The sequence below is a fragment of the Nannobrachium achirus genome (assembly GCF_963921795.1).
Source record: "Nannobrachium achirus genome assembly, chromosome: 2".
Taxonomy (NCBI): domain Eukaryota; kingdom Metazoa; phylum Chordata; class Actinopteri; order Myctophiformes; family Myctophidae; genus Nannobrachium; species Nannobrachium achirus.
Window position 1 is genome coordinate 42178846 of NC_137811.1, and position 14609 is coordinate 42193454.

Sequence of the window (14609 nt, forward strand, 5' to 3'; positions counted from 1 at the left end):
TTTCTTTCCAAATGGCGGTTCAGGCATTCAAGTGGTGGGCGGAGACTGCGGCGGCGGCCGCTGCACCGATTGGACCGCGTGCCAATGACGTCAGCACAACAACAAGACGCACGCATGTATGGCAGGCCGAGTGAGTCAAATCTGTCTTCACCATACTTTCATTTAGTTATAATTATTATTTTTGATAAACAGAATTTAACATTTACAACTGCGATGACTGAGTTAAACTTGGAATCATATCAGAAATTCTATTCACTCGTCATTAGTTCCGCCCGAGAGACTGAGGCATTCAAAGTAAACGCGACTTATAATAGAAACACTCTACATAATAGTCATCCTGACCTGAATACATCCAGAAACAGTACCAGACGCCCAGAGACACTGTCTATTTATGATGGTCGACTTGTTGCGTACAGTAGCAGAATAATTGTATTAAGATGATGGTTTTCTATTATATTTGTGCAAGATCACGTGTTTGTTAGCTTGATGTAAACCGCCTACTGAAACTCGACGGCCACTGCTCTGTTGGGTCCTTGTGTCACCAGTGGTGTAAGTAACGATAAGTACATTTACTCAAGTAAGTACTGTAGTGTACTTAAGTAAGATACAATTTTGAGGTAATTTGAGTTGAGTATTTGAAAGGGACATTCTACATAATGAATACTTTTACTTTTGGTACTTTAAGTAGCCTACATTTCTTCTTCTTCTTTAGGTTTTTTGGCGGGTAGTCTACATTTTGATCATGGCAATACTTTTGTACTTTTACTCAAGCAAATGTAGAATTCCGGACTTTATTTCTACATCGCAGATACTTTTACTCAAGTAAAACATTTAGTACTTTTTCCCACCACTGTGTGTCACTGACAGCCCTCATTGATATTCTGCAAGAGGCTTGCACAGGCAGGCAGGCAGTCGCCACAGTCTCTCCACGGTTGCATTCATTGTGTTGTTATTACTTATTAGCATGCTACTTTAACGCATTTTTTTTGCACAATGGTAGGTTTCTGTCTGATAAGAGCACGATATCTCCTGCGCCAGGTGTTTCCAGGCCAGCCCACCACCATGCAGAGAAAGTACAGCCTCGACGTATGCGCTCAACTCCTCCGAACTCAGGGCTTCGTTGACGGCCGCTGGATCTCCGCAGCCTCGACCTTCCCTGTGGTAGACCCAGCAACCGGGGAGGAGATCGCCAAAGTCGCAGACTGTGGTCCAGCAGAAGCCAAACAAGCGGTCGACGCTGCCCACAAGGCCTTTTACACATGGAAACAGTACACTGCCAAGGTTATCTGATGTCTCTATTCTCAAAATGGGGAATCATGCATGGCAGCATCTAGCTCTGGTCCATCGCGTCTCCGACCAGAGCTAGGCAGCATCATGGGCCGCTTTGAATTGATTTGGGATTGTATTAATTTTATTTTCAATTCAGATCAAATGCATCCTTTAAAATTTAAACACATCGCATATTGCAGTGGGTGTTTAAATACAGTTTGAATAATTAATATTAATAATGGTAGTAATAATCATGTTATTAACAGCTTGCACAGAAACTATTACCTAATCTTCAATTGGGGACTGGGCAGGGACTACAAAGGAGTCCCTTTCTAGAGAGAAGTTGACATTTGTACATCTTGTTTGTTTGGTTTACATTCTCCCTTTTTAGGCTACACTACAAACAAATGGTGCTGAATAGCTCTGAAAGTGTTTATTAATCATAATCAAACGGGAGCCTATTTTGTTGTTATAAATCACATACCTACAGTATCTTAAATGTTAAATGGTGTATTTATATAGCTTTACATAGATTGAGCTTTACCAGGATCGAACTGGGAACCTTCCCAGCAAGCACAGTCAGGACCTGGATCAATCAGTGACATCTCGATTGGGGCCAGATCAAGTCAAAACATGACTAGTCAGATCTGGCTTAGAATATCACCTGATGTGATGTCCTGGATTAATCCGAGAGGGTCCGATCGTTCGAGGCTAGATAAATATTACAACTGATATGTCCCAGATATAACCTTACATGCTCATATTTCAACTAACATTACTAACAATAACAATAACCCTATAGTCCATATGACCTCCTGGTAATTACGTCAAGATCATCCCCATATGGGCTGTGATCTGGCCTAGGTCTGAACGTCACCGGAGTCACTGGAGAACGTTATCACAACGTCATCATGGGGTCATTTGGCTTGCAGGGTTGTGATTGCCATCCGGCCACTATACCGATCACTCTACCCCTGAGCCAGTGCCGCCCCTAAGCTCTTTGCAGAGGTGACAAAAATAAGCAAAAGAAGCAGTAGAGAAGTTCTAACCATACAGGGACTTGACAGGTTATTTGTATGTCAGCAGTGCTATACTATAATCCTCTAATTGTGTCTGTTCTGCAGGAACGAAGCATCCTCTTGAGGAAATGGTTTGACCTGTTGACTCTGCACAAGGAGGACCTGGCTAAGCTGATCACATTTGAGTGTGTGAGTGTTGCTACCTTCCTACAATATCACATTGCTATTCTGTTGGAAATAACACGAACGCAGCACTGTAAAATACTAACACTGCAAAAACATATTATATTTGATAATCACTGTCTTAAAAGTAGTGTTTTTACTCAATTAGCTGTTTGTATACTCCTTTCCCTTGTAATTGCTGCCATTTACAATATGTGGGAGCTGGCACTGTTCTTAAACCCTTCTCACACACCAAACAGAGCCAGCAGCAAAATGAGACAAACTTAGCTACCCACATCTAAAGAGCGAACACAGACATCACCGTCATGGTATTACTCCAAAAACCTACTGTATATCAACATAAATCACCAAATGAATAACATGACACAACACTACACGAAGGTCCCACAACATGCACCCCCAATGCACTTCCATTTTCAAATTACTTCTTAAACATCACAATATAAGGGCACGGTGGCGCAGTGGTTAGCTCTTCGCCTCACAGCTAGAAGGTCCTGGGTTCGATTCCTGCTGGGGGATGCCGTGGGCACTGGCGGCGTGTTCCTCCCTCCGCGTCATCAGCGCCCACCGCCCACAACCTTGGTGGGGTTGGCGATAGGGCCTTTCTGTATGGAGTTTGCATGTTCTCCCCGTGTTTCCTAGGGTTGATACCCTCACAAAAACAGGCACATAATCCTGGTCTCAATAATGCCTCCCCCTGGCCAGCCGGGGCACCTGATGGAGGGAAAAGGAACTGGTTGGAATAACGTGTTCCTTCCACGCGCTACGTCCAAACCAGGGAAATCTCCACTGTCAGGTGAAAAGAAGCAACTTGGACTCCTCATGCATAGAAGGAAGCATGAGGTCAGTCCGTTGTCTCCTCAGGCGTGGCAGAGGGAGAGCAGGGCCCAGGATTACATAGGCAATTGGCACTGGGTTGGTTCATAACACATAATTCTGTGATGCGATAAACTACTGTTTTACAGGGTCTGACTCTGTATAAGTGTATGTGTGGTTGATTTTATTTCTCAGGGTAAGCCAATGAAGGAGTCTCTGGGAGAGGTGGCCTACTCTGCCTCCTTTCTGGAGTGGTTCTCAGAGGAGGCTCGTCGTGTGTATGGAGACATAGTCCCTCCGGCCGCCAAGGACCGCAAGATTCTGTTGCTGAAACAGCCAGTCGGTGTGGCTTCCATCATCACACCGGTATGAAGCCCACTTTAGGCAAGCTTTTCAAGCTCTTAATTAGAGATTTATTAACAATAGAGTTATCTCTCCAAACTTTGTTTTACCATACTCCATTGTAATGGTATACAAGATTCACTTTCATACTCAGGCTGTAACCTAGTCATGGTAAGTACACAACAGTGAATACATAAACGCAGTGATACTTAAGTTATGTTTACTTCAATACAGTGCAATATGTTTTATCAGCCGTTCTAAAGTATGTAATATAGGAAAAATAGAGGAATGTGGCTCTTTGGAAGACAAGTGCTTTTTGGTACAAGAGTGGTAACGTTGATGAGGAAAAAGATGGCACCCTATGCATGTTTTTGTGGATTTTTGTGTAACCACATTTTGATGATTAGGTCGTGGACATGAAAAATGTTTCCTTTAAAGCATTTAGTGGTAAGTGCACAGTGTCAGTGGTCAGGTGAAGGCAAGAAAGAACATAACATCTAAAATCAACTTTTGCAAACTGAATTCCCCTTCAACATTAGCTTGAAATGATGTATATTTCTGCACAATTTATTTTTCCACCCACTCTGTGTCTCCAGTGGAACTTCCCTAGTGCCATGATCACCAGGAAGGCTGGTGCAGCCCTGGCTGCTGGCTGTACTGTGGTTGTCAAACCTGCTGAAGACACACCTCTGTCTGCCCTGGCACTGGCTGAGGTCAGTACTGTCCTTGGTTTTCACACATTTCACAAAGAACATAGGTTCGGTAGATGACTCATGAAGGGGAGGAAGGACGTGCACATCCCAAACCCAAAGTTGGGCAAGTGCTGAGTGAACATCAGTAAAAAATAAAATTAATGCTTGCACACTGTAGGGCTCCAATTTAAATACCGGTATGCCTTATTTCACCTACGTGCTGACGTTACGTGCTGATGAAGAGCACTTTGCACGAAACGTCACAGCAGCACGCAAAGGCTTGTTCAGAGTCCTGAACGCTTGGTTTGGTGTATGTTTGGGGTGAGAGACAACATATGTTTTTTTATTCCATGCATGCGTAGTGGCATACATGTTCTGTGGTTTTAATCCGTCCACGAGTTCTATATCCAAACCCGTAGATGGATGAACATGAATGCCAATAAGGCCTTTTTAAATTGGAGCTCTACATTGAGCAGGGCTGCACCAGCTCTCGCCTAAAGTGGGCAGCATACCTTTAGTGGAAATGAAGTTCAGTGAGGTCGTGAGAACAAAATAACAATTGCAGAGAAAACAAACATAGTGTGTACGTTCTTCCACCAATGTCAGTTGGGCAATTCTTGCACCTCCCTAACTAGCAGAAATGACCACAATGTTTTTTTTGTGGATAGTATTCTCAGCCAAATAAATATACCTTAATTTGGCTTGACTCTGGTCATTTCTAACCATTTGTAATGTGGCTAAAACGGCTCCCTTCTCTAGTCTTAATCTCAATATGAGGAGGGCAGTCACAACTGTTCAATTGTATACTTCAATCTGATTAAATGATGTCTGTGAAAGACATTTGCTTTGTGTGTAGTTGGCTGTCCAGGCAGGCATCCCTGCAGGGGTGTTTAATGTGTTGCCCTGCTCCCGAGAGAAGACTCCTTCTGTTGGAGAGGTCCTCTGCACAGACCCCCTGGTAGGCAAGATCTCCTTCACTGGGTCTACAGCCACTGGAAAGGTAGGACAACTTCCCTGTAAGTTGTATGTTAAGTGTCATCAGCTAAATACAATTTTGCATACTTGCATAGCAAAAACATTTAGAATTTTTAGAGAAGAATACAAATATAAAACAAATCTCCTTGCAATTCTGTACATCAATGAATGCCCTACAGCAACACGTTCTGTTAATCTTGCCACCAGGGGTAGCTCAGGGGTAGAGAAACCATTAGAGCACAAAGGGTTCCCGAAGGGTTCCCAGTTCGAATCTGGGCTCCCCCTGAGTTAATGTTGAAGAGTCCTTGAGCAAGACTCTGAACCCCTAGTTGCTCCTGGTGAGCAGGTTGGTGCCTTGCTAGCTCTGGTCCATAGCGTTAGTGGAGTTCTCCCTATCGCTATGCTCATCTACCACCGTATTCCTTGGCAAATCCGGAAAGACCCGTCGTCTGGTCCAAAAATAACAAAAACTGTTTTGCCCCTCACCAAACCAAAGGTATCAGTGGACAGTTGAAAGCTTACTCTACTTAGTGGACGCGGTCTGAGCCCCCCACCACACGCCTAAAATACATTTCTAGCGCAAATGCGGATGGAGACACTCTTCCTGATTGAAGACTGTTTTTACGAAACAGCACTTCCAAAGTTGCAGAGTTGAATAACACCCAATGAGACTAATGCCCTGTTAATGCGGTGCATTTCGGTCCTCTGACCTGCACGGCAGTAATGAGTTGGCACCTTGATTGCGACGACAAATAGTGAAAAACTAGAAGAAATGGAGTCTCCATCCGGTAGAATATTTTTCATTTTGCCCTAGAAATGTATTTTAGGCGTGTGGTGGGGGGCTCAGACCGCATCCACTAAGTAGAGTAAGCTTTCAACTGTCCACTGATACCTTTGGTTTGGTGAGGGGTGAAACAAGTTTTGTTATTTTCGGACCAGACGACGGGTCTTTCCGGATTTGCCAAGGAATACGGAGGTAGACGAGCATAGCGTTAGGGAGAACTCCACTATGGACCAGAGCTAGTGCCTTGCATGGTTTCCTCCGCCATCGGTGTATGAATGGGTGAATGTAATGCACAATCTATGTAAAGCGCCTTGGATAAAAGCGCTATATATATAAATGCACCATTTACCAGATTATAGGAATAACATAGTTCTTAAAGACTGTGGTATTTCCCTTCGCTGAATGCCAAGATCTTCTGCCCAGATCTTACTGAAGATGGCTGCTGACACGGTGAAGAGGGTCTCTATGGAGCTGGGTGGCAATGCCCCGTTCATCGTGTTTGACAGTGCTGATGTGGACAAGGCCGTGGCAGGGGCCATCGCTTCCAAGTTCAGGAACTCTGGCCAGGTACTGCTGTGGCTTATTTGATGTCTATTCCAGTGGTTCCCAACGTTTTCTGGTTCAGCCAGGGCCCACTTGAAAGCGTTAGTGGCCCATCTATCTGACCATCAGATGGGTGGGCCATGTGTATTTTCAGTCTAATTTAACGAGCAATCAATCGATTGTGTTCCAACTTGGATCAATGGAACTAATATAGTATACTTTAACCAAAAAGGTTCTGCTTAACTCCAAAGTGACATGGACTGCAGACTTGTAAAGAAAAGAAATCCAAGGCACTCCGTCTTTGATAAAAGAATATAAAGATTTATTTTGTGCAAGGCAGCAATATGACCAGTATCTTGGTATCAAAATGAAAACTAATGTTTCAAGGGTTTAAAGAAAAAATATATATTTTTTATATAATATTATATCAATAAAATCTCAATACAGTCTCAAGTTAAACATGGGTTTACATTAACTGACAATAAAAACAATAAAACAAATCACATAATCAAAGCAAGAAAGTCTATGAAATTTTGGGGTGATCATGGACTCATGAGCCTCTTTCCGCGTCCGCAGACGTGTGTGTGTTCTAATCGGTTCTTGGTCCAGAACGGCATCCATGACCGCTTTGTTGAGAAGCTGGGTCAGGCCATGGACGCAGAACTCCGGCTTGGTCACGGCTCAGACCCCAGCACCACCCAGGGACCCCTCATCAACGTGCGTGCTGCTGATAAGGTGAAATTCTCCAAAACACGGTTGGGTACAGTTTCTTCTTCTTCTTCTGCCAGCCAATTACTAGAGGGATTTAACATGGCTGCTCTGCCAGCTTTGACCTTTATACAACACAGTAGCCAACCAATGGAGGAAATGTTTGGTCACCTGTGCTGTAGTCTCGCGTAGCCAGACAACTCCCCAAAAAATGTTGAAAGGAGATATAACGCTTCCAGTAGGACTTAGGGTTATTGCTACTGCACCAAGGGAGCGGTTGCGTCACATCCGCTCTATCTCGCACTCATCGTATCTATTTCCGTGCCCTAGACTGTATGCCGGGAGCATTTGCAAATCGCGGAGGCTACAGTCTGGCCACGCGAGACTACCTGTGCTGTGGCTAGCTTTCATTTTCTTTTAGGCCTGATTTACACTGCCACCCAAATCTAGCCTGAATCAGATCTGTGTCACATCAAAAGTGGAATCCGATTCTTTTTAAATAGTCTAAATGCAGACAGGTCACATGCAGGTCACATGAAATCCCATTTTGAAAAAAACACATCCAGAGGTGGTTTCAAATCCGGATTTCAGGACATCTGTCTCAGTCTGAAAGAAGTAACCACATCCACCCCATAGAGTTATACACAAGTCACATGCAAGTCACATCAAACTGTCCAAACGTCACTTGCTGCGCGACCCGAGTGCATGAGAAAAACAAGAGAGGAGAGAGAAAACGGGGAAATCCCTCTAAGTCAAACGCCGATAAGGCAAACGCTGATAAGGCAAACGCAAATGTACTGCCCGGGTCTCCGTAGTGATCTTCTGCCGTCTCGTTAAGGAAACAGAGTAGCCTCCTTATTTTTAGCAATACAATGGTTATATGTCACAGTTATTGTCCACGACATTGCAAGCGGCGCGAAGGCCAGCGGACCTTGGTCCTGCTCTTCGCGCCCGAGCGCCGCAGGCGCGAGTGCCCGCGAAGAGCGGGCCAGGGCCGCACGGCCGGCGGAGCGCCGCGCGAGTTACGTAGCCGTGGTGAATGCAATCGTTATATTTATGCCCAGGCCGTAAGGCCTGGGCAAGCGCACGATAAACGCATGAATGGAATGAAACGCGATGCAGGTGAGCTCACATTTCACCATAACAAAAGGAGGTTTTTAAAAAAAAAAGGAGTTTGGCTTATCAGCGTTTGCCTTATCGGCGTTTGGCTTATCAGGACGTGCCCGAGAAAACACCGTGAGCTAAATAGATAAAACCAGAAAGAAGAGCAAAACACAACAGTAAAGAAAAGAAGAGAGAAAAACAATATTGTGACGTGTGTTTCTTATTGTAGACGCAGGGCAGCTTTGGGCTGACGCTGTTAAAATCAGTCAGAACGCACAGATCCGATGTGGTCTGGAAAAGTTGGGCCAAAAGATCAGATTTGAGAACCAAATCGGATTCGAGTTGGATTTGACCGCAGTGTAAATCCGGCCATAGTACACCACACATCTAAAGGTGGCTGTTACCTTTTAGTTTTAATACTGTTTCTAATATTTTTACTGATATTGTTCCTAAACCCCTATTTTAGAAGAAGGATTTTAAAGGATTAAAGGAGTATTTCACCCCCAAAATGACTTTTCTTCTATTGATTACTCACGCCATGGAGACTTATAGTTCAATAATATTTTTCGTTTTTTGTCGCATTCCTAAGACAAAACATTGATTATAGTAAACTTACCCTGACGGTTTCCCCATCCAGGGCCATGCATTTGGGTCCCCTTCCGGATTCAATGGGGGTAAATTTACTATAATCAACTTTTTCTCTTGGAATGCGACAAATGCAAAAACATATTATTGAACTTAAGTCTCCATGGCATGAGTAATCAATAGAAAAAAAAGTCATTTTGGGGGTGAACTACTCCTTTAAATTGACCTAATCTACTGTTGCCTCTAAGGTGGTACACCAGATAACAGATGCTGTGTCTCGAGGGGCCACAGTACTGAGGGGGGGCAAGCGACACGATGGCTCATTCGTTCAGCCCACATTGCTGGCAGACGTCACCACAGACATGCTGTGTACCCAACAGGAGACCTTTGGCCCCCTGCTGCCTGTCATCAGGTTGGTAGACTTAAAATGTTATGGGATTGAAATCACCCTCACCTAAGAATGGTAGAAGTACAAATAATGGGCTAGTAGTCCACTTTGCCTCCCTTGTAATGTAAAAAGAAAAAGTATTGTACTGTTATTGTGCCAGAGAATGAATGTCCTTGACTGTATTATCACAGGTTTAATACAGAAGAAGAAGCACTTGCCATTGCTAATGCAACTGAAGTGGGTCTAGCTGGTGAGTACACAGTCATAAACCTGGACAAGTGGACATGTCATCAAATGTTATGTTTTCAAGTCGTTCTTACAAGTTGTAAGAACAAACATATTATTTGTTCACAATCTTGTTCAAACTAGTCACATTGAGTTGATAGAAGCAATGAAAACACCCATAGGAACATGTCCTAATGAAATAGGTTTCAAATTAGTTGTGGGATAATAAGACAACAGTGGATATTGAGATCAACCCCCCCCCCCCCTCCCTCTCTCTTAATGAGCCCTAAGAGTTGAGGCATTACATTTTGTATAACACGGCTCTATTGTGAAAATTGCAGCTCTACATGCTCACAATGCCTGTAGCATGTAGATCGGCTATTTTCACAATTTCTGCCTGTAATATTTGACAGGTTGGCCAATGTTTAACACATCGGGTGCCCAGAATTATTCTACGTTTAATTTGCTGGTGCCCATGGCAACCCGCCATTTTACCTAACTTCGAAGTACTGGCGAGAAAAGTAATCCGAGTAAATGTAATCCAATTATGTCCTGTTTATTTCGCGAAAATCTTTTCTTTCAGTCAGGACCGTTTTTTATCAATTCTAAGCCACAGTGTTTGTGTTACGGCCGGTAGAAGAGGCTACCGTTTTGAGAAAAAAAAGAAAAAAGGAAGAGAATCCGGAGAAAACAGCATTTTTGTGCAGCCGCTAAACAGGAAGTCAACGAGACAGACAGCACGTCCGGGTGACGTAATTTTGCGCTGCATCTTGGGAAATGGAGTTTGTTTCATCACCACGGTAGCCAAGTGCAGTAGCTACAGTACAGTATAGTTTACTGTACAACGTGTCGAACGCGTCGTGGACACACGTAAACATCAAAGAGATTGGCGCGTGGGCACCACGTGGGCGTTTAATGTGTTAATTTGTCATTTTAGAAGTATTAAAAAGTCCTTAAATTGTCACTTTGAAAATGTGCATATGAACTTTATGTTGGTTTGAAGAAGGTTGCACATTAAGCTAATCATCTGGGGACCCCACAAAATAATGTGGGGACCCACAGGTTGAGAACCACTGTCTTAGGAGAAGGGACAAACAGACATGGGTGCGTAGCGTTGTTCCGACATCCCATTAGTCAGACAGTACCTAAACCCTTACCCTAACCCTAAACCTAATTATGCAGTCTAACTGAGGTTGGACACAGGTTGGTTGGATGCCCTGCCATGCATAGTCCACTTACCACATTCAGTTTTTATGATTCATCAAATACTTTTATCCTTTATTTTATGAGGCCGCCATCTGGTGGCCACTTAGAGGCAATTTACATATAATATTGAAGGAACCACTTATAGGCCAGAAAACCAGAGCATTTAATTTGCCTTTTTAAACACCACCACCTCATTATAAACAGTAACCCTAACCACTGTCAGACTAATGGGACATCGGAATATCGTAATAATGCCAAAAGACTGTGTTCTCTAAGTATGCTGGAAGAATTGTAGGGGTGGATCTTGTCCTGAAGGGACGTTGGTGCCTTTGGTCGCAGTTTAGTATGTGGAACGGCACATCATGTCTCCGTCTGTCTGTCTGTCTGGACGTGTACGCTTTTTTGCAGTCTATGGATTTGCCACTCTAACATCACGCTTTGACATCACTGTGATGAAAACCACTCTAACAGAATCCCTTTTATGCCCATATATGGAGGTCCCAGATGTCATCAATATTAAGCACATATCGAAAAGGACTTCATTTGGGAATGCACCGATATGGTGGAAGACAGTGCATATCTGTGTGGCTGGTTCTACAGGTTCTTTATGCCCATATATGGGCATAAAAGGGATTGTATGTATGATGTATGTATGAATAACTGAGTAAGCATGTTTGGGGTCTCACAGCATACAGTACATGGATCTCCATATATGGTTAACAGGGTAACAGGGGTCTCCATATATGGGTAACTGGTCCGATATACATCACTGGCCAGACGGCCAAGACATGGTGTGACCTCACCCTTTAGGGGTCTTACTAGTATCCTTGTAGGTCATCACCAGTGTTTTGAATTGAATGTGGGCAGAAACTGGAAGCCAGAGTGAACGGAATGCAAAAGGGTGGAGACATGAACATCTTGAGAGGTCTAAGGTTTCTTTCTTCTCAGGCTACTTCTACTCCCAGGACATCAGTCAGATCTGGCGGGTGACGGAGAACCTGGAAGTGGGCATGGTGGGAGTCAACGAGGGCATCATGTCCACATCGGAGGCTCCTTTTGGCGGCGTCAAACAGTCGGGTTTGGGCCGCGAGGGCTCCAAGTACGGCATAGACGAGTACCTGGATATCAAGTACATGTGCTTGGGAGGCCTGACTCTGTGAATATAGCAGTACATACAGTACATAGCAAACAGGAATTTATCTAGCCCAAAGTTTGAGGATTGTTCCTGATAATCAAAGCTACATTGAAAATGTTCTCCCTACTGTCATGTCTAAATATAAAACACTAAAGCAAATTGAATAAATGATTTCTTTGGGGAAACAAAAGGGGGAAAATCCAGGACTGTATTAAATAAGAATCAATAAGGCAAGAATCTGGCACATCAAAATACAGTGGTCACAACAGTGGTTGCTTAAAATTGATAAAAGCTCATTTGTATTAACAAAACAAATCAATACACATAAGTTGTGTTAACCGCTTTTCCTGCTGAACAGAGCAGCATTCATTCAGTGCAAAGAACTACGGTAGGCTCTATGGTAGTTTAAACCATGTATTTCAATACAGCCACATTCTGTAATGCATCATCTAAAGCAGGCTGTATCCTAAAGAGATAAATTTGAATGTCTATCTGAATGCCTGGACATTTCTGAGCACCAACTAGCCACTGACAATGCAGCCTTTCCAGGTCATGGTATTGAATCAAAACTGCCATGAAGAATAAACCGTAATGGCGGACAATCAAACTGCAAAATGTTAGCCTGCCCTAGGCTATCAGGCCCATGTATCAATATCTGTCTTACTTACACAACTACAAACAGCCTTTGAAATAGAGAGGTTAATGGCATAATTCTAGGCTAGGTTTCAGTGTACATTATCCCACAAACCCATCCGATTAAAGGAGGTTCTAAGGCTGAGTCTAATAATAATGGAGAATAAGGATGATTCTTGGTCCAAGTGCACACAGCCTATAGAATATTCTTCTATTATCCACTGGCCACTATTCTAGCCACTTCCATAATATTCAACCATCATTCAAAATATTTTCATTTTAATAGATCATAAACACTCAAAAAACAATGTTCTGCCATGGGGATGTGCGTGCAGTAACCAACACAATTTGTGCGTTTCCAACCAGCTTTTAGTATTCCTAATTTGATTACTATGACCCTGGTTGAATTAATATTATTTGGTTTAGCATATCCGGGTTCGACTATCAAGGTTCTATGTTTGTCATGGGAACTGAGTCAACTATGTATGAATAAGCTTGTTCGGAAGCAGGGAATTATTGTTTGTAAAATGTTATAATATATGTTTCAGTAGGTTAATCTTTTTATGATGGGACATATTGTATGAGATATTAGCTCATAAGATAGTAATAATTGTATTTTTGGATAGGTTCAATAATAGCGTAGTGCTGCTATGCTACTGCAGGTTTTGGAAATTATTGTCAATAGCCTTTCCCCACCCTCAAGTATTTTTATTGAGTTTGCTTTAATAACAAACTAACAAATAAGAGTCAAAATATATTAAGCTCAGATGACACAGAGCCATAACGAATGCAGTTAAGAAAGAGGGTTCACGATTATGCAAAACCTGGCCTAATGTGTTTTCCATATGTTGCAAAATAGCCGTCCAATATGCCTGTATTTTAGGACAGGACCAGAGAGGGGGTCCCTATTGAGACTTTACATTTCAGAAATGAAGGTGAAAGGTGGGGGGTTATTTAATACCTTTTTCGGGAGGGAAGCAAATGGTGCAGAGACGGCGTAAAGGTTTTAATTCATACTGTAGCTATTGAAAACGTATCATTCTGAATATTCCATTCATTCATGGAGTAAATGAAAGCACATAAGTTAGAGCAGATATATTTTGATAGTCATTGATTACAAATGATTCAAATTGAAAACTATATACGCACAAAGAGAAGAATGGTTAAAGTTCATTGTACTTTTATTTTTACAGGGATTATGTTTATTACATTTTCTGGTGTCCTGATATATATAAACTTGAGGAATACTTACATATTTTTTTAACTGTCAAAAGAACTTGAGCATGTTTTGTTTGTAACATTACATGTAGATGTATATATATTTTTCGTTGTGTAAGTAATAAGTAACTAATAGTTTAACAACATGTTTAATTGTGTTGGGTATAGTCAGATATTCTGCAAGTGGTCTTTTCTAACCCTTTACCATTTAAGGTATTCAAGAGTGAATGAAGCTATTTCTGAGCCGGTAATGTAAATGTTTTTTTGAAATATCAATAATTTCCCTCTGTTGTTCCTCATGCGCCTTGTGAATATTTTCTTTTATTATCTTTTATATTGTCACAAGATGTTTAAACTCATTTCTAACTACTGTAATGAACTCTAGAAAATTAAAGAAAGAACAAAGTTTGTGTTCACAATTTCTTCTATCAAGTTCCAAAGCGTGTTGAAACACTGTGTGTGTGTGTGTGTGTGTGTGTGTGTGTGTGTGTGTGTGTGTGTGTGTGTGTGTGTGTGTGTGTGTGTGTGTGTGTGTGTGTGACCATGTTTTATGTATATTGTATTTCTATTATAATCTAATTACATTGGCCTACAGTATGTTGTTCAGTGTGTGTGAATTCCTTATGAAATGTCTATCTGGCAGTATTAGCCTCAGGATATCTTGGTGTTGGTATTCCCTAGTGTAGAGTTTATATTTGTAATTGTGTAAGTATCACACCATATTGGGAATATAGATTAGAGTGGGGTGGGTGGTCCTCTTCTGTCTAAGCCTGGTAGGCGAGGA

The 14609-nt window shown here is 42.4% G+C and overlaps 1 protein-coding gene across 1 annotated transcript; it reads left to right on the plus strand.

Moving 5' to 3' along the window:
* The first annotated feature begins 909 nt into the window (after positions 1–909).
* On the plus strand, positions 910–14231 carry LOC308309041 (succinate-semialdehyde dehydrogenase, mitochondrial-like). The gene is made up of 10 exons (XM_080754501.1): positions 910–1281; positions 2394–2477; positions 3483–3653; positions 4226–4342; positions 5178–5321; positions 6504–6647; positions 7200–7358; positions 9269–9432; positions 9600–9658; positions 11788–14231. Exons 1-10 carry the CDS (start codon positions 994–996, stop codon positions 11997–11999), a joined length of 1542 nt encoding a protein of 513 aa, XP_080610627.1. The 5' UTR covers positions 910–993; the 3' UTR covers positions 12000–14231.
* Positions 14232–14609: the final 378 nt, after the last annotated feature.